Source organism: Diospyros lotus, chromosome 4 (genome assembly GCF_014633365.1).
Source record: "Diospyros lotus cultivar Yz01 chromosome 4, ASM1463336v1, whole genome shotgun sequence".
Lineage (NCBI taxonomy): Eukaryota > Viridiplantae > Streptophyta > Magnoliopsida > Ericales > Ebenaceae > Diospyros > Diospyros lotus.
In genome coordinates this window covers 36,093,223-36,114,037 of record NC_068341.1, presented here as the reverse complement: position 1 = coordinate 36,114,037, position 20,815 = coordinate 36,093,223, and the positions used below count along the sequence as shown (strand labels likewise).

Here is a 20,815-nt window from a genome sequence, read left to right as displayed (position 1 = left end):
CTGAAAACACGTTTCTTTTTATTTGTAGCATTTTCCTTATTTTGGAAATTTTGAGCGTGTTTGTGATAAAAACAACCAAAATGAATTTTTGTTGTTTTAAGTTTTCTTTATATTTTTTTTTCCTTATTTTTGTAAATGCATTTTTGAAAATATGAAAGTAAATACATTTTCATTGTTTTGGAAAACTAAAAACTAAAAATGGCCTGAAAAGAACAAAGAGAGCAAGCCATTAGCTTTTAGGGATCAACTATAACCCATATACAATTTTTACAAGCTCAACTGAAACCTTCACTTTTCAAGTGCAAAGTAGAAACCCTAGCTTTTACAGGAACAACTATAATCTCTATTTTTGCAGGCTAAGCAGTAACCTCTGCCTTTTAACAACAAAGAAACACCACAACATACCTTTTAAAGGCTAAGGTTGAACCCTTACATGTGCTTGTTGGAAGATAAAATAGAAATTAAGCTCACAACAAGAATTACTCTCAAAGAATTTGAAATACAACACATGAGGGAATCAACAAGAGAAGTGAGAAGAGTATGAAAAATAAAACACTCCACTCTCTTATTCCTAATTTTTAGTTCAAGAAGATTTACATGAGACTTGACCAGATAGTGGCTTGAAGTGAAGTAGGATGAGCATGAAAGTCTTATCACTCAAGTAACGAACTTTGGCTTGAAAATAAATTTGACTTTGTTGTGTCTAGGTTTAGGTTGGCTCTACATTGCTTGGACTGTAATGACCCATTAGGGGGTCTAGGCATTTTCGAGTATTTTATGTTGGGTTCAAAATTTTTGCTTTAATTAATTGAGGATTGAAAATATTTTTTGTTTTGGAATGAAGTGTAGTGGAAATAAGAATTTGGTATCCATCCAAATGGGATCCAAAAATGTGGGGAAAGTCCAAATAAATTGGGCCATCGAGATGTGTTCAGAATTTTTAATTATATTATGAATGGGCTTGGATGATGAAAATTTATTTAGGTTAGTGAGGCATGGGCTGGGCCCAATTGAGAAGTGAAATTTGAAACTTTTAAAAGAAAATCGTAATAAATTAAATGGGCTAGTATATGTCAATAGTGCCCTTGGTCTTCTTTTTAACCATTGTAAAGGTGAAGGGTAATCAGGTCATTTCGACCAAGTTGTGGGTGCAGACTGTGCATTTCCCTCTTCATGCTTTATTTGCATCGACGACCTTTCTCCTGTGCATACTCTCCTTTCCCATATGAAACTTCTTCTTCCTCTTCCTCTTCTTCTTATTTCTTCTCTTCCCTCCTGGCTGCTTGTATTTTCGTCTAGGATGATAGCAGCTTCAGGAAGGGAGGATTTTTCTACATAGTGAAATCATCAGCCAAGTTCTTCTTTCACACCCTCTTTATTTTTAGTGCAAGCTCATTTATACATTCAGTATTTCACTTCCTTGATTTCCTTCTTTCTTTTTTTACTGTTCTACAAGTTCTTCCTGCATTTCCTTTTCATTTGCAGTGCAAGTTCTCTTGTACACCCTTTTATATCCTTGTACGAGCTAATTGATGCGATTTCTGTATTCATTTTGTCTTACTGTGATGACTGTGAATGTATATATATATATATCTCTGTTTCTGCATATAATTTCTTCTTCTCCGATTACAACATCTTTCTCTTTTGAATCTCCTTACTAAGTATATTAAGGTCCCTTTGATGTTTCGAATGGGGATTGCTTTACTCCATCTTTATTTTCTACGAATGGCATATGTTTGGTTTCAGTTTAGATACAAAGGTTCTGTTCACCTCTGTATCAAGCTATTTGTTGTATGCTTATGTACGAATAAAAAAGCCCGCTCAAATAGCCCTTATAAAAGGCAGACAGATTGTGGGTATACTCCCTGGTCTTGAATAAACCCTCAAAGGTGTATATTATATACGCAATAAACAGCTTGGTATAGATACCCTATGTTTTAAATAACTGACGTATATCTGGCTATTAGCCTTAACTGCGAGCTCTTTGCCGCGAGCTCATGTCTATGCCCTCTGTCCATAAGCTTAATTGCGAGCTCTTTCCCGTAAGTTCATTTTTCAAGCTCTTGGTCGCGAGCTCTTAGCGCGAGTTTGTCCAATGAGATTTTACCCAATCCCTTGATCACGAGCTCGTTTAGCGAACTCTTGTTCACCTCATGACCTCGAGTTCTCTCCGTAAGCCGCAAACTCATGACCCCGAGCTCTTTCTATAAGCCACGAACTCATGACCTCGAGCTTGTCCCGAGCTCTTCCCATAAGCCTTGACCGTAAGCTCTCCCGAGCTCTTTTTGTAAGCCTTTGCCAGCGAGCTCATCCCGAGCTCTTCCCATAAGCCTTTGACTGCGAGCTCTCTGCTCACACCCCATCCATTTACATTCCTTTAATTTAAGTAAATGTGTTTTCATTTTCTTTAATTTATATTTTACCTTTCATTTAATTTAATACATAAATGTAAATAAGAAAGTACCCCCCATTTGGATTCAATAAAAATATCAAAAAAATCAAAATCCATAACAATAAAAAAAAATATATAATTTTGGTTTTAGTACAAACTCAAGAAATTGCGATTTTACCACCCTCGAAATACATCTCTTTTGTTTCTTAAAAAATTCATTAAAAATCATTCTTACCACAATGGATGTTAGTTATCAAAATATCGGGAGTTAGTTTTTCAAAATGAAGACATTTACAAAAATATGTTCTAGTTGGTCCTTTACCTTAGAAAAATTTTAGATTTATTTTAACCAGCAATTTCGTGTGGTGTGGTCATTTTGATTTCATGGGGACTAATCATGAATTTGAGTTATGAGCACGAATGTAAGTAAATGCATATTGTCACTGGTTAAATGAAATCACAACAATCATATGATGGGAAAAATAGTTATAATACTTTTCAACTGGTGAATCGAGATTTAATATTAAATAACATCTCTCAAAAATCATTCACGTGTTATAAATTACATCAAGCATTTCTATGTCATAAATTACATCTTGAATGTGGTAAACGTTATGAAGTAAGATATGTTGAATTTATTTGATAATTAAAAAAATACTCGATATCGGTAAGAGATGTTAAAAGTATGAATATCGCGGAAACAAGAATTTAAATACATGTGGTTGGAAAATGCATACATATATATGTTACATATATATATATGTTTTGCGTACCTATTATTTTGCGCGGAGGGAGAAAGGGTATCCTAGAGCACCTGGCGCAGGACAAGGTGGCCATAGCCCGACAGGTTGGCTCCATATTTATTTGTGAGATTTTATTAAAATTATGCACTTTTGCATGCATTGATTTATGGCTTGAGAGTCGGGGAGATCGATATTGATAATGAGATGATGCACTCTTGCATTTATTGATTGATGGCTTACGAGCCTGTGAAAATTGATAATGACAATGAAATTTTATGCACATTTGCATAGTGATACATGGTGACATGACATATTAAGTTGAATTGATAAATTCATGAATTATGAATCTTGTATGTAATTGTGGAGTCCTTGATTACTCTTCTTGGTGTCATCATATTCTTGAATCCTATATATTGTCCATTGTTTCTCGAACTTGCTGAGCCTTGTGGCTCACTTGATCTTCTTTGCCATTCCAGTTAAATGAAAGATTGTTATTGGAGGCGAGTCTAGTAGGATTGCAGCCCAGGGATAGTGGTGTATGGAGACGCATCCTAACTTCAAAGATCCTAGTTAGTGATTTGGTGAGATTTATAGTGATGAGGATTTTGTTATGTTTATTGGCATTTGAGCCTCTTATTATTTTGTATGGCCATCAAGCCTAGAGTCTTGAGATATTGGAAATGTATCTAAACCTTATTTAAGTTTTTGCTGCTAGAAAAGAAATGAGTTGTTTATTTTAGTTCAGTTTTGTTCTATATCATTTCTGTAATGACATTCTTTCGAGTATCCTATGCTAAGCGGGAATATTCGGAAGCAGGCCTTATATGGACAACACCTTCACAACCACTTGATCTCTTGCAACACTTAACCTTTTATAGAAGTTTTGAGACTTGGGTTTTGTCTTGATACTTGCACATACTTACTACTTACTTTAATTTGACTGATAATAGTCAAATTTGTTAAGAAAGATGTATATATTATAAAGATAAAGCATTTTTCACACTATGCACAAACATTTTTATCATTCTTTTATAAGAGAACATAATTAGACTTCAAAAAATAATGAGATAAGGCTCTAAGTGTCAAAATCTATCATTTCTGACATCTCTCAGAATGACTATATTTTTCAAAATCTGATAGTCAATACTCGACTATCTTATAGACTTACTCGACTAACATAGGATTTTACTCGATTGAATAAATAATGTAATCGATTGTATGAAGGGCTTACTTGAGTATGACCAAGCCCTTAATTGATTAACATAGAAGCCACAGAAACTTGCATTATTCACTTGATTACAAGGCTAAGATTACTTGACTAATAGACATCTTTACTCGAGTATAAACACTTGATGCTCGATTAACCTTAAGACCAGAAACTTAGCTAGCATCCAACCTATGTAATGGCTTGCTCCCAAAGGTACCCGCTAGCATAGGACATTCGGAAGAAGGTCTTCACAAGGATGATATAGAATAAGACATCACACAGATACTCACATTCTAATCCTATTTCTCGCAATGGAATTTCCATAACTTCTTTTACAAAATAAGGTTTAACGATCATGTGTGGCTGAGGGTGATGCCCATGAAGGGCGTGCGTAGATTTGGGGTGTCGGGGAAGCTTAGTCCCCATTACATTGGACCTTTTGAGATTCTAGAGCAGGTTGGCTCTTTGGCCTATAAGTTGGCCTTACCACCATAACTATTTGGCGTACACAACGTCTTTCATGTGTCTATGTTGAGGAAGTACGTGGAAGACCCCCAAGATATCATTGATTATCAAACTATAGAAGTAGGGGAAGATGTTGCATATGAGGAAATGCTTATCAGTATTTTGGAATGGAAAGAAAGGGTGTTACAGAACCGATCAATTCCTTTTGTGAAGGTTCAGTGGCAACGTCATTCTCCAGACGAGGCTACTTGGGAGTGTGAGGATGAGATGAGATGTTTTTTTCCCCAGCTATTCGCATGACTAGGTATGAATTTGGGGACCAAATTCTTTGAAGGGGGGAGAAACTGTAATGACCCAAGTCAGGTCTATGGCGTTAAGGTATAATTCAGTGATGATTTATTTTGATGTATTATATTTGGGTGGGATTAAGATTTTTTTTAAAGGTGGGGAAAATTATTTTTTTTATGTGGTCTAAAATTTGTGTTATTGTGTATTTAATTTTTAGCATTTCATGGGCTTAGTATACATTTTTGGGGTATATGTGGTTTGGGATTAGGCCCATGGTGATAAATAATTTGAAAATAATGGAATTGGTGGTGCAATAAAAAAATGGAAAAGAAAATAAATTAAGATAGTATTTGTTGATAGAGCCCCTGAATATTTTTGTCTATAATATGAGGGGAAGGGCATTTTGGGTAATTGTTGGAGTTGGTGTGCATATCTGTACACACTTCCTTTTTTCTGCCAACCTTTCCTTTATTGGCACTAAGTGCAAATCTTCTATTTCAGTGTCGTATTCTCTCTTTTTCATTCCATTATTCCATTGCTCTTTGTCTTCACCTCCTACGCGTTCTTCTCTTCTTCTCCGTTCTTGCTGTTGTTGCTGCTTTTTTCTACTTCCTTATGCTTTCTGCGGTCAATTGGGATTTTGTTGCAGGTGCTTCATCTTAATCTCCTCATTCTTAAGCAAGTTCTCTTATACAATCTTTATTACAGTTCAAGTTTCCTTGACTTTCCTTTCTTCTCATTTATGCAAGTTCTCCACTCGTCTCTTGATTTCATTTTGTGCAAACATCTCGTTATCCCCTGGTTCGTGCTTACTTTGTGCATCTGTATATATATATATGTAACATTTTTTACTCTATTAAGTCATTCTCTGTTCATGTATCCTTGTATATGTATATATTTTGTATGCAATAAACGTCGATCTATGGGTCTCTTTGTTATCTGGAAAGGGGGTTTATCCATCCCCAATTTTATTTCGTGAATGGCATTCTATTAGGTAGAGGAAGATAATAAGTTTTTGTTTGCTTTGTATATGCGTAAGTTTAGTCTTTAGAGTGATATTTGAATGCCCCTTGAATCATCTAAATGATACTCACAAACATATATAAGCCCCATTCAAATGCCCCTTGACTCATCCAAATGATACTCACATATATACATATGCCCCATTTGAATGCCCCTTGACTCATCCGAATAATACTCACATATATACATATGCCCCATTCGTATGCCCCTTGACTCATCCAAATGATACTCACATACACATACAAGCTTTATTTGAATGCTTCACTATTTCATTCAAATGTTACTCACATGACATTATAGCCATTCGAATGCCTCTTGTCTCATCTGAATGTCACTCACAAACATTTATATATACATTTGAATGCCTCACAAACATTATAGCATATATCCAAATGACTAGTCCATCTTTGACTATATCTCTCGTCCACTCATGCGCATATCTGAATGTCCCTATGTATTATCCGAATATTTATCTCAATCACTTATACCTGTATCCGAATACATAGTAATTTGTTCTAATCACTTCACACACAAATATATAAGTAAAATTCTAATCCGAATGTCTTAGGCCTCATTCAAATAGTCCATTGAAATTTGGTTATACCCTATACGAATACTCCATGTTATACTTGAATGCCATTGAAATTTTTTAAATGATATCTAAATATCCATGCCAAATTTAACGACATTGAATATATGTAAATAAATATAAATAAATATCTGAATACAAAATGATTAAACCATTTGAATAACCCAAATAAATATTAAATAAAATTTTATGAATGCCTGATTATTCCCTCAAGCCCTATTCAACTTTTATTTCTGGCATAACGCAATCAAATGTTATTTCATAAATTCAAAGCCAAGGAATGTGCTCTAGCAAGTCCATATTAAATCACTTAAACCCACTATGGCTATGAATATTAATATGAGATCATGGAATTGATATGGATAATTATCGATAAATTAATGATGCATGGTTGCATGGTGTATTATCACATACATGATGCATACAAGTACATGATGTATATATATATATATTGCGCAATTATTATTTTGCACGGAAGGAAAGGGTACCCTAAAGCATTTGGCACAGGACGAGGTGGCCATAGCCCGGTAGGTTAGCTCCATATTTATTTATGAGATTCCATTTACATGATGCATTTTTCCATGTGTTGATTGATGGCTTGCGAGCCTGCGAGATTTGATATTGACATTGAAATTATATGCACATTTTCATAGTGGTGCATGGTGGCATGATGCATTTAAATTGGAATTGATAAAGTCATAAACTATCAATCTTGTACATAATTGTTGAGTCCTTGATTACTTTCTTTGGTGTCACCATATTCTTAGATCCTATTCATTGTTTATTATTTCTCGAACTTGTTGAGCCTTGTGGCTCACTTGATCTTCTTTGCCATTCTAAGTAAAGGAAAGGTTGTTATTGAGGGCGAATCCAGTGGGACTAAGGTCTAGGGATAGTGGTGTATGGAGATGCGTCCTAATTTGAAAATCCTTAGTAGCATTTTGGTGAGCTTTGTATTGAAATAATTTTTATTGTGTTAATTCACACTAGAGCCTCTTATTTATTTTGTATGGCCTTCGAGCCTAGACTTATAAGGTATTGGAAATGTAACTGAATCTTACTTAAGTTTTTGCTGCTAGTAATGAAATGAATTATTTGATTTAATATGGTCTTGTTCTATATCGTCACTATGATGACCTCCTTTCGAATATCCTATGATAGCGAGAATGTTCGAGAGTGGGCCCTTACAGTGTAAATTGACTAAAGTTGCTTCTCCATTTCGTACCTAGATGCATAGGGGACCATTTGAGAAAATGACCTAAAATCTACTTGAAACTCCTTTTCCACTTGGCTCTTCAATGCCCACTCATACTGTTCAACAAATTGCTTCAACGAAGTCCTCAAATTAACATACCTGTCGAAGAACACATTCATACTCTCGCTCCATTGCATTGTTGACATCCTTGCCCAGAAACTTGTCTTCAAGAAACATGGAACCCAATGACTTTTTTTTTGTATACCATTCGTTCTTGTGCAATGTGTACATATTAATCATTGAAGTCCAACCCTGTTCAAATTCTTCAAGAGTTTGGGATTCATATACTATTTCATGGATTGTTGAATGTATAGAACCCTTATGAACATAGTTCCTAAATTTTTCTAGTAAATTTTTTAGAATATGCCACAAACACCATCTATGCTTAGTGTTGGAAAAACTACTTGAATTTCATTCTGCATTACCCTATAATGGTCGATTATTATGCTAGTGGGAGCTTGACCATGCATGCACTGAAACCATGTCCTAAAGAGCCAAATAAAAGTCTCGGTATCCTCGTTCGACACTAAACCACATCCAAGCAGTGTCGATTGGCCATGATGATTCACACCAATAAAAGGGGTGAACAACATGTCATACTTATTCATGAGATATGTGGTATCAAAGGTAACAACATCGCCAAACTCCTTGTAAGCTTCCCTACACCTATAATCTACCCAAAGCATGTTCTTCAATCCAGCCTCATCATTCGAATCAATATTGAAATAAAAACTAGAGCATTGAATTTGCATTCTCGAGAAGTAGGCCTGTATTGCAATAGCATTTCCTTCCCCGAGTCTTAACTGCCTCACTTTTTCAATGTAGTTTCTACAGTCTTTTTCGATGCAAGTCATCTAGTCATATCCCCTTGCCTCAACAACTGCTAAGTTAAAACTTTTGTACAATGGAATCCTAGTAACATAATTTACTTCAAGCCTGCGTTTCACATGAGCACTAAGTTCCCAATTACATCGATACAGCCTAGACTTTGAAGGACTTATTTGATGATTATGTTCAAGAATGATAGATTTAATCCGCCACACCCCACAAGTCTCTAAAGATGCTGACACCTTATCTTTACACCCTATTTGAATTGTTGGTTGAGGCTTCAAAGAAGTGCTTGCAATGCTACTTCTTTGGCCCTCTCGACTACAATAATATCACATACTTTACAACCCTATCATCACCCTTCTTCGAATTCCCTTTCCTAACTGGAAAGCCTATATCATAAGCATATGATTTGTAAAATTTGAATACTGCATTTTCATTGTTGAACTTCATCCCAACCTTAGGCACAAGAAGACCATCTTCTCCTAACAATTCATTATCCAATGTGTTCACATCATCCCTTATTCTCACAGTATTAGATTCTCCCAAAATTTCATCATCCTCAATTTCAAATATTTCATTTCCTTCATAAACAAACCAATTTTGAAATAAAAAACATCAATTACACATACAAGATAATTACATGTTCATTAAGATGACATTTCTAACCTTTGTTGACCATCTTGAATGCCAGATGTTGCTAGTCGTGTCACCGATGATGGGTTAGTTTCGAAATAGGCAAAGTACAAAATCAAGCGCAAAACCGAAATCAAGTTTCAATTATTATTGATAAAGATTGAAATAGTACTCCACAAGTGATTGAAACTCCAAAACAAATTGCACAGAGAGTGGCTAAGAATTAATTAAATTAATTAAAAAGAAAATAATTTATTAATTAAACCAAATGCACAGAGGGTGGTCATTTGATAGTGTATGTTGTCATGTTGGATTTTATTTAGAGAAATTAATGTTACTGGTGGAGGTGATGAAGAAAATCGAAGAATAGAGCTATTGAAGCACACAACCAGCTTTTCCGTTGCTATAGGTTACAGGACTAGCGAAGACAAGAGCATTCGCGAGAGGCAGATCGACCAAAACGACCGGATTGCATGGTCTAATGGTTGGATCTTCACAAAAATGCTAGCATTTTCTCTAGAAATTGGTTTGGTATATCAGCTAAGGGCGTTTACGAAGACCTAATGGTGGTGGACTTTATAAAGGCGAGGGGCGATGGTGCTGATCCAATGACCAGTCGACTTCCAATTTTGATCTTGGAGTAAATTAGGAATGGTTGATTTCCCCCCTTGTCCCACTTTTTGTATCGCTGGTGGTCGGAAGGAATAAGGGTAGAGCAACAAAGAAGGAGGGTTTGGCCAAGCTTCTCCTGCCTTCTATTTCGTTGAGTAACAAAGAATTAGGAGTTTGGTCGATTTCCCATTTGTCCTACCTTTTGTCTCCCGCTTTCAATTTTGATCTAATTTCTTGTGACAAATTACTCCAATTTATATCCAATATATTGGCAATTTATTGTGATTTAATCGCACATGTAAACCATTCTTTCAAACTCTTCCTGTACAAATAGCTTAACTCGAAAGGGGAAGAGTCTTAGAAATTAGCACCACAGGTTGAGTTGTTTTCCAAGTATTTGGAAAGTGAATAAAGCTAACCACTTCAAATGGACCATTTCCCAATTTGAAAGGATATATATGCAAGCACTTGAAAATGTTGAGCTTCGAGCCATGGACCAACACTAACTACTATTATTTCCAATTAATTAAATTTAATGGCAACTCCCTTACAAAAATGTCATCCCATTATGCTAACACCTAGTACTATTTGAATTTCTATAGACAAATTTGTTAGTTTTATTACTTCATGTAACAATTATGACTCAAAATCCTAATTTATCTGTGATTGAGTTTCCTAATTTGATTGTGAATATGACTTTGAATTTGACTGTAATTATGACGTTGTCAAATTCGATTTTAATTAGGATTTATCTCATATGGAGGAATATCCTAATTAATCATCTTCTGATCAGGATATGATTTCATGTATGCATCTATAGATGATTTTAGGTATATAAATAGGTGCCAGGTCACATGGAATTTTAGTGTGTGACAATATCACTTTTGTACTAGCAATTATTTACTTAGTGATATTTTTGTTCCTTTTGTCCATGGTTTTCTCGATTTGGGTTTTCCACATAAAATTCTTTGTTATTGTGTGGTTGATTGGTTTGATTGTGGTTTGTTAATCTAATTTTGTAATGAAATGGTATCAAAACCGTTGGATCAAACCATCAACCGTTTGCAGATCCAAGTCGTTGGATCTGAAAATTTTTAACATCATCATTATCTTTTTTTTTCAACAAGGGTTTTAGAGCTTCCACCACCGCTACCACCATCACCACCATCGATCGCCCCCGCGATTGCCACTACTGTCGCTGCTATTCGACCTCCACCGCCAGCCAAATCCAACAGATTCAGATTTTTTTTTTTGTGCCCAGATTTGGTATTTTTGATCCATTTTTAGTTGGATTTCTTATTAAAATTATTTGATATCATTCAGGGTTATTTAATGGCTACGTTGAAGTATGATATTCCTCTGTTGGATTAGAATATCAAATTTTCACTATAGCATGTTAAGATACGTGCAATTTTATCATAGATGGATTTAAACGATGCATTTTTGGGCTTTGAAAAAATTTCAAAATCATAAAGTACTAAAGAAAAATAGAGTAAGGATCATAAGGCCTTATCTTAGATACATCTGCATTTATCAAATCAAATTTTGCAGGATGTTTAAAAAAAAAAATCGTTGCCTCTCTATGGTTAAAATTGGAACAATTGTGTATGATGAAGAGCTTAACCAGTAAATTGTATCTTAAGCAAAGACTGTATTCTCATCGAATTGCAGAAGGTACGTCTATTGAAATTCATTTAATAGTTTTTAAAAAAATTGTTTCTAATTTAGAAAGTATGGAGGTTAGGTATAATGATGAAGATTTTGGTCTAATTTTGTTATGTTCCCTACTAGTCTTGTATTCAACTTTTAGAGACACCATATTTTATAGTTGGGATATTCTCACTTTAGATGAAGTCTATGATGCTTTATTCTAAAAAAAAAAAAAAAAATTGATAAGCAGTTGTTGGGGAATTCTGAAAATCAAGGTGAGGCTCTATTGATTGGAGGAAGAACACATGATACAAATTCTAGTAGTAGAGGGAAAAGTAAATCCAAGTATAGAAATAAAGAAAAAACCTATAATCACTGTAAGAAGAAAGGACGCATAAAGAAGGAGTGTTATAAGTTATAGAACAAACTTAAGAGATATTAAGCTGATCAGAAAGGAAAACAACCAGAAACTTTAGGTGAAACTAATGTTGTTGAAGATAATAATAATGATGGGGAACTTATGGTGGTTTCTAATGAGATTATTAAACCTAGTGAAGATTGGATCCTTGACATATCATGCACGTTTCATATGTCTCTTAATAAGGATTGGTTTTCACATATAAAACTATGACTTCTGGTGATGTGTTAATGAGTAATAATTCTTCTGGTAAAATTGTTGGCATTGGAATAGTTAAAATTAAGATGTTTGATAGTATCGTTCAAACTTTAATTGATGTATGACATGTTCTCGATCTCAAAAGAAATCTTATTTCATTGAGTACTCCTGATTTGAATGGATACAAGTTCATTAGTGAAGGTAGAGTTATTAAAGTTAGTAGATGTGCTCTTGTTGTGATGAAAGGTACAAAAATAGTATGATCAATTCTATGTTTTGCAGGGTTCTACTGTTACAAGTGATGCTTCTATTTCTACTTTTTCTTTATCTGATACCAATATCACTTAGTTATGACATATGCGTCTTGGACATATGAATGAAATAGGTATGGATGAATTGAGCAAAAAGGGACTTCTTGAAGGGCAGAGTACTGAAAAACTGGAATTTTGTGAGCACTGTGTCTTTGGTTCTTAAAAGAAGGTTAGATTTAGTAAAAGCATTCACAATACGAAAGGCATACTGGACTATGTCCATTCTAATCTCTGGGGTCTGGCCAGAGTACCCTCTGCAGGTGGGGCCAGATATATGTTAACTTTCATCGATGATTTTTTTAGAAAAGTTTGGGTATTCTTCTTGAAATAGAAGATTGAAGTTTTTGCTACTTTTAAGTAGTGGAAGACTATGATTGAGAAACAAAATGATAGACATATTAAGCGTCTTTGCAGAGATAATGGTTTAGAATTTTGTTTACGTGAATTTATTGATTTCTGCAGGAAATAAGGAATTCTAATGCATTTAACAGTTTCAGGTACACCACAACAAAATGGTGTAGTCGAGCGAATGAACTGAATCTTGATTGAAAATGTACGGCGTGTGTTGTCTAATTCCAGTTTATCTAGGTCTTTTTGGGCTGGGGCTGGTTATATGGCATGTTTTCTGGTTAATTGGTCTCCTTCGTTCTTTGTTGATAAGAAAACTCTAGAAGAGTTATGGTCAGGTACTCTTGCAAATTATTTTAATTTGAAAATTTTGGATGTCCTGCATTTGTTCATATTGATAATGGAAAATTAGAACTAATATCTAAATGGTGTCTCTTCCTTGGTTATAAATCTGGTGTTAAAGGGTATAAGTTATGGGATCCAAAATCATCTAAAGTCGTGATTAACAGAGATGTTATTTTTATGAAATTACTATGATTCATGGTTTGTCTGCAAAAGAATCTAACCTAGGTCACTAGAGTTTTGATATTCAGGTGGAGTTTGAAATCGACAAGACTCAAACATTTGAACCATCGTCATCATCTTAGATTAAGTCAAGCCCTAAGTCAAGTCCGAATGCAAGTGTCATTCTATTAGGTTATTGTATTGTTAAGGATAAACTTAGAAGAAATATCAAACCTCATCAAATGTATGATGAAATTGATCTTATTGCCTATACCTTAAGTGTGGCTGAAGATATTGACTATAGTGAAGAGCCTTTCACTTATTTTGAAGCAATTAGTTGTGTTGAATCTAGAAGATGGATTACTGTAATGCATGAAGAGATGAAATCCTTACATAAAAACGATACTTGAAAATTAACGAAACTACCCCAGGATAAGAAAGCAGTTAAGTGCAAATGGATATTCAAGAGCAAAGAAGGTACACCAAGAGTTAAAAAAGCAAGGTACAAAGCTAGACTTGTAGCGAAAGGGTACAGTTAGGTTCTAGGTGTGGATTTCACAAACATATTTTTCCCAGTTGTGAAACACAATTCCATCTGGGCATCACTTGATATTGTGGCTATTCAAGATTTTCAACTGGAATAGTTGGATGTTAAGACAACGTTCTTACATGGGGAACTTGATAAGGATATCTATATGAAAAAATTAGAGGGTTTTTGAAACAACCCACCTTTCCAAGGCGTGTCACCATGCTAGGATTTTTTTTTAAATATATATTTTCTCTTCCCACAATACCATCTCTTAGTGCCATAAGCATTTTATTTAAAAATCCCTAACATGTACATATTTAACATTCCAAATGATAAGCTAAAGAATGGTAAACTAACCATTTGTGGAAGCAGAATTGAAACCTAAAGAAATATTGTAATTACAAAGGAAGAAGATCCGTACAAAATCATTCAATAACAACAATATTACAATATCTAATAGACAAATCTAACATAAAATAGCTGAAAACATGCCCCCTATCACGATTCTCACAATTTGTCCTAGCACGGGCATAGAACTTATTACATGACTACCAACATAATCACATTTTAGCGATCTCTTTTCCTTTTTCCCTGCTCGTCTCTCTTGGAACATTGAGTATCCTAGGGATAAAATTCAAATTAGAAGATAAAACTTCTAAATGACAGTTTTAAAATAAATTTCATGAATGTATGATGCACGGGCATAAAAATCAATCGACACCCTAGAGTAGCCTTGATAACATTCTAGCCCCAACACGGAAACTAAGGTAGTCATCCCAGCAAACACACACAACACGAGATACCCCTATGGTCATTTCGGCAATCACCCATGGGGAAATGCAGATCAAACTACTAGCGCAACACCCTACCCCATCATGTCCAACATAAATGACACAAATAACGATATGCCATAATATCATGCCCAATGCAATATCACGTTTACCAAGGTGATATAAAATGAATATGCATATTTATGACAAGATGCACATGTGTCAACATAAACTTAGCGAAACCCTTGCAATTTCATGCTCACTTAAGCAAATAATACCACATATAAAATTTCCAGGCAAACCACTCACCTTGATTTAGCTTCTTAGGCTTCCTCGATATGCGTGTTCTGACCTCAAAACTCATGCCTTGGAAAATTTCCTAGTCAAAATTTTTAGAAAATTAGTAAAACTAAATTTCTTTAATTTCTAGAATTTTTCTCTATTTTTTTCCTTTTTTTTTTTCTAATTTTCCTTACCTTCACGCGCTGTCCATGCGCTCGCACCACTCATCTCACGGTTGCCTCTATGCCCCTGATTGCCGGTCATCTTCTCTGCCCTCTCCTTTGCCATCGATGACTAGTTTTTGGCTTGTTTCTTTGATTTTCTTTTTCTTTCTTAGCCTATTCCTTCTTCCGAACATATTGGCATACCCTTTGGCTTGAAAATTTGGTCGACACACCCCCGATTTGGCCATTTATGCTCAACTCCAGTGACTCGTGATTTTCTGACCAAGATTCGTAACACCTTCAAATCAACATGAAAACTCCCAAAATTCTCCAGAAATGATCCTTAACCCTTCAAGAACAATATCCCCTTATCCAAGCTTCTTGATTTTTCCCAAAACACTCGAATTACATGATTTAATTTTGAAGAAACTCTCGGCCCAACCTCGACTATTTATAGTCATTTTCGACCGCTTCTTTGGCCAATCTTGGCCTCACCTTGCCACGATGGCATACCCTAGGCCACGATGGCCTTATCCCTTTCTATGATCAGTGATTCGACCCTGATGGTCGACGGCTGCACTGTGGCTACCGGTTTTGTAGTGTTAACACTACAATTTTACAATCCAGTCCTTCTTCTTTCATCCTCTTGCACTTTGGCCCTTAGCCCTCAAGTCCTCAGGTTTCAAAAAATTATACTTAGTCCCCATGACTTTGAAAAATTACACTTAAGTCCTTAAGGAATTTTCGGGTATTACATCCACCACTCCTTAAAGAAATTTTGTCCTCAAAATTTTCACCTAATTGATCTAATAACTAAGGGAGAACATGATTAGTGGTTAATTTTGTAAAATTTTGTTATAATTATAACTTCCGTTTTGATTTTAAATTGGTTTAATTGAATAGTTATGTGTAATATATATATATAATATAATATATTATAATAAACATGTAAATATAATATATATATATATATTATAACATAATACATATACTCAATGGAGTGCATGCTTGGAGCATCTATATAATATATAAGTATATAATATACCATATAATATATCATATAAATATATACATAACATATAATTTAATAACACTCAATTACTTGTTTGTAAGTATGAAGAAGGTGGGCTTGGAGACTCAAATTGGCTTGAAGAATGAAGAATTAAAACTCATGAAGAATTAAAACCCATGAAGAATTAAGGCCCAACTTGAGCAAGCTCATGGAAGACATCATTTGGAAAAGGGCCAAGCATTTTTTTTTAATCCTAATGAAGACCAAAACCCCAATTGTAGAAATTTATTTATTTATTTTTATTTTTTAAAAAAATTATTTTATGAGTGCTTTATTAGGTGTGTTTTTTAGCTAACATCCATTTAATTATTAGGTGTGTATTATTGCTAAAATCTATTTAACTTTATGAGTGCTTTATTAAGTGTGTATTTTAGCTAAAATTCATTTAACTTTAGGTGTGTATTATAACTAAAATCCATTTAACTTTAAGTGTGTGAGTGTCCATTAGATATAATTATGTCTAGTTGAATAATTGAAATTGTGTGGTTTGTATTGCATCTTGTGGGCTATAAATAGCTCACTTGATTGCATTTGTAAGGGTGATTATTATTCTTGAATAAAAAATTAGTTATTTTCTTAAAATTCTCTCTTTGAGAATTGTTTTTGTTCTCTCTTATTTTCTCTATTGTTTTCTATTGTGATCTTACTTTTTTTCTTTATTCTCTTGAATTCTTATATCATTTATTGTTACTTTATTATCCATCATCTAAATGGTTGGTTAATTTATGCCTTTAAATTTCTGTAATTTTAATTCCTGTCATTTTATTTTTCACCTCCTAAATGGCCGGTTAATTTTTTCTATTTTAATTCATGTCATTTAAATTCTGTTATTTAAATTACGCCATTTAAATTCCAGTCAATTAACTTTTAAATAGAGATGAGTAGCTAAATCTAATCTTGAGTTAAGGCAAGGACAGTGTCAAACGCCAATTATTCCCAAAGAAAGCTGCGCTTTAAATGAGTGACATTAATTTAAATTTTAGTATGGGTGTGTAGTAATTATTGAGAAATCACTAAGTTTGGATTGGAGTGTAAGCCTAACTTAGAGCTTTCATGCTATGAATGAGAGTTATTAGAATTGGAAACGCTATCATACCCAAATCTGGATTATTAATTTAGTTATTTTGTGTATTAATTGCAATTAGATTTATGGTAGTTATTTAAACTAAAATCCCGCATATCATGTATGGGGATTGCTTAAACTAGAACTATCATCATCTCTAATTGCATTTAAAAACAAACTCTCATATCTGAAATTAAATTAATGTTGGTAATCTTTTCTGCTAAAACTTGGGAATCAACGGATTGGTGCTGAAATTGTCTTAACTCAAATGCTATCCAATTTCATATCCTCACATTTAGTGTTTATTTCAACTTTTACCTTGATTTATTTCCTAGTATCTGTTATCTAAAAATCCATAAAAAAAAATATTGTTGCCAATTTATCTAAATACGTGTACGTGTGTGTAACATTCTTTTTCTTTTGTCATGAATAAATCTCTTAGTGGACGATCTGGACTCATCTAGAAAAATATAAATTTAAATTTAAACTACAACTACACTTGTACACTGACGAGTATAAACTTTTAACCAAAATAAAGAAAAAAATATAAAAGTTTTAATGTATTTTTATTGTGTTTTAATTGCAGGGTGAGTGTGCAGCCAGAACACAACTCATTACCTCATTTCAAATAATCCTGTTTGAACCAAACATTACCATTGGCTTCTCCCTCAAGTCGATAAATACTATCCTCAATTGTCAATAGTATCATGTCCTGAATACCTCAACCACATATCGTTTTTAACTTTAACAAATACCCTAGCTTACATTCATTACACAGTATGACGTGCCTCTTGCAGAATTTCCTATTGTAGCTCTCCACATGTAGGGACACATCCCAAAACAATTCATTCCATTTCACAAATCCATAATCATTTCTCTATTCACAAAAATCTTTAGTAAAATTTTAGAAAATTGTAAGAATTCTCTATTATATTTCCATTTTCTTGAACAACTAGGGGTATTTCTTCTTAATTGAATCCTTGAGCTCGCACATTGCCTCTTTTTTTATGTGACTTCTCCACTGAATTTTTACCAAAGGAATTTCTTTATTCCTTAAAACTTGGTCATGATGCTCCAAGATCCGTTTGGGTGACTCTGAATAAGTCAAATTATCTTTCAACTCGATTGTCTCTACTCGAATTTCGCTGTGAACCTTGGGTTCTGACCCAAGATTATACTCACAGATGTGTCATGGAGCTTGATTATCTTTCTTATGTACTATATATTCTGCAAACTTTCGTGCCGACTTATCCATTAGGCAAGAAGTGTACTGATTTCGTGAGTCGGTTCGTTATGACCCAACTCGCATCATTATTCATTTGATTCTTTAGAAATCTCGTCACAAAGACCATTTGTGACATGTTCTCATTTTCATTTAGGGATGTCTAAGGGTTTTAATAACCCTATCAATCTTTGATGCTCAATCTTGACTCTTTGGCATGTATCACAATGAGCCACTTTTCTTGCCACACTCGTCTTTATTCTTGGCCTCTAGTAGACTTCCCGAAGATCCCTATACATCTTTGTGGCTCCCAGGTGTACTATATATCGAGCTTTGTGGGCCTCGTCTAGAATTCTTTGCCTCAAGTCCTTAAGTTTTGGCACGTATATTCTTTCCCAAAATCTGAGAATACCATATCGCATCACAAAGTCGGGGTTCTTGGGCTGGCCATGTTTATCTATCCATAAATGTATGCGCTTGTCATTCACACCTGCCTCCTGTATCTCGTTCACCAAATCCAGCTGAACTAACATACTAGCAATAAGGACATATAATCTCTTTGGCACTACACTCACCGTCAGTTGGCTAAAAGCCTTAAACAGATGCCAATCACGGACCATCAAGCTAACCATAACTATAAGCACATTCTTACTTAAAGCGTCAGCCACCACATTGGCCCACCCCAGGTGATATTGAATGGTGCAGTCATAGTCCTTAAGGAACTCCATCCAATGTCGCTACCTAAGGTTTAGCTCCTTTTGCGAGAACACATACCTCAGGCTTTTTAGGGTTCATGAACACATCGAACATTTCACAGGTAGTGCCTCCATAGTCGCCGGCTCCAAGTCATGCATCGGGTAGTTCACTTTGTGCCTTTCAATTGGTGTGATCCATATGAAATTACTCATCCATGTTGCATTAACACCACCTTAATCCTATTTTTAGGGTATTAGTATATACAATGTTGGTTCCTAATGATGGCAAATATATCCCAAGAAGGGATGAATTGGGATTTGAGTAAATTTTCTAAAAAAAATTAAAACTTCGATTGATGGCAAAACACTATGTTTCGAAATATAGGATATATGTTTTGAAATAAGACTTTCTGTTAAGTAGGTTTCGAAACCTACTATATATGTTTCGAAATATACTTCACTATTTTACAAGTTTCGAAATATGAAATGTATGTTTCGAAATCTACTTCACTATTTTGCTTGATTCGAAATCTTTTACCATGTAGTTCAAAATAACAATCTTTGAAAATTATGATTTATGTAATTAAGAGTATACTAAAGATGTTTATATATCAAAGATATGTTTTCTATGTATATGTATAAACTTGTTCTCAAGAAAACTATTTTAGTCTTTGATAACAAAACTTATGCAAGCATGTGCAATAGGAAATAATGATACATGAAAGCTAAAGAATACTTGCACACAAGATATATAGTGGTTCGGCACCCGCCTACTCCACTACCTTCAAGCTTACCCACTTGAAGGATTTTTCAATCCCAATCACATTTTACTAGTGATCACCACAACAAGGGTTTTACCACTGTTCACCCTAAAACCTTACAAAGTGAGTTTTTACGGGCTCAACTCAAACCTAGCACCAAGTGAGTTTTTACGGGCTTAACTCAAACCTTACACTAAGTGAGTTTTAAGGCTAAACTCAAACTTTTGACACAATGAGTTTTAGGCTAAACTCAAACCTTTACAACATAATAAGTTTTAGGCTAAATTCAAACCTTACAACATTTACAAGACAATAAACGTTTTATCTTTTACAACCCAATGAGCAATAAATGTCTTACCACATGGTTGTACAAAACTCTTAACTTGAGGTGAGGAGAGCTAAAAGGATGAGACTTCGGATTTCAGCTTGCTTCTCCTTTTCACACTTGCAATGCACGAGAATAAGCTGTGTGTAGATCTTCTTGAAAGCTCAATCAAACATTTTAATCACCTCTTGTGCTTGAGTGTGTGTCTCTAGTGTGTGCTCACTTGTTCTTGCTTGTTGTCTCTCTATCAATCTGTTCTTGTCTTCAAATACCTGCTATTTATACCAAGAGATAGAAATATGGCCGTTTATAGCCGTTAGAGACAAGACAGAAAAGTAGGTTTCGAAACATGCAAAGTGTGTTTCGAAACATCACATAAATAAACCAAGGTTTCAAAACATAGACAACATGTTTTGAAACATACAAGCTTCCAGCTGGACAAAGCACTTAGAGACAGCAGACAAG

At 34.4% G+C, this 20,815-nt stretch overlaps 2 protein-coding genes across 2 annotated transcripts; both read right to left on the bottom strand.

Annotated features, from left to right (window-relative positions):
- Positions 1-7,907: 7,907 nt before the first annotated feature.
- On the bottom strand, positions 7,908-8,816 carry LOC127799813 (protein FAR1-RELATED SEQUENCE 5-like). Its single transcript, XM_052334032.1, has 3 exons — positions 8,339-8,816; positions 8,062-8,249; positions 7,908-8,018 (listed from the first exon to the last, which is right to left on the bottom strand). Exons 1-3 carry the CDS (start codon positions 8,814-8,816, stop codon positions 7,908-7,910), a joined length of 777 nt encoding a protein of 258 aa, XP_052189992.1.
- Positions 8,817-18,838: 10,022 nt separating this feature from the next.
- Positions 18,839-19,297, bottom strand: LOC127799812 (uncharacterized). The gene has a single exon (XM_052334031.1). The coding sequence runs from the start codon at positions 19,295-19,297 to the stop codon at positions 18,839-18,841; it is 459 nt and encodes a 152-aa protein (XP_052189991.1).
- Positions 19,298-20,815: the final 1,518 nt, after the last annotated feature.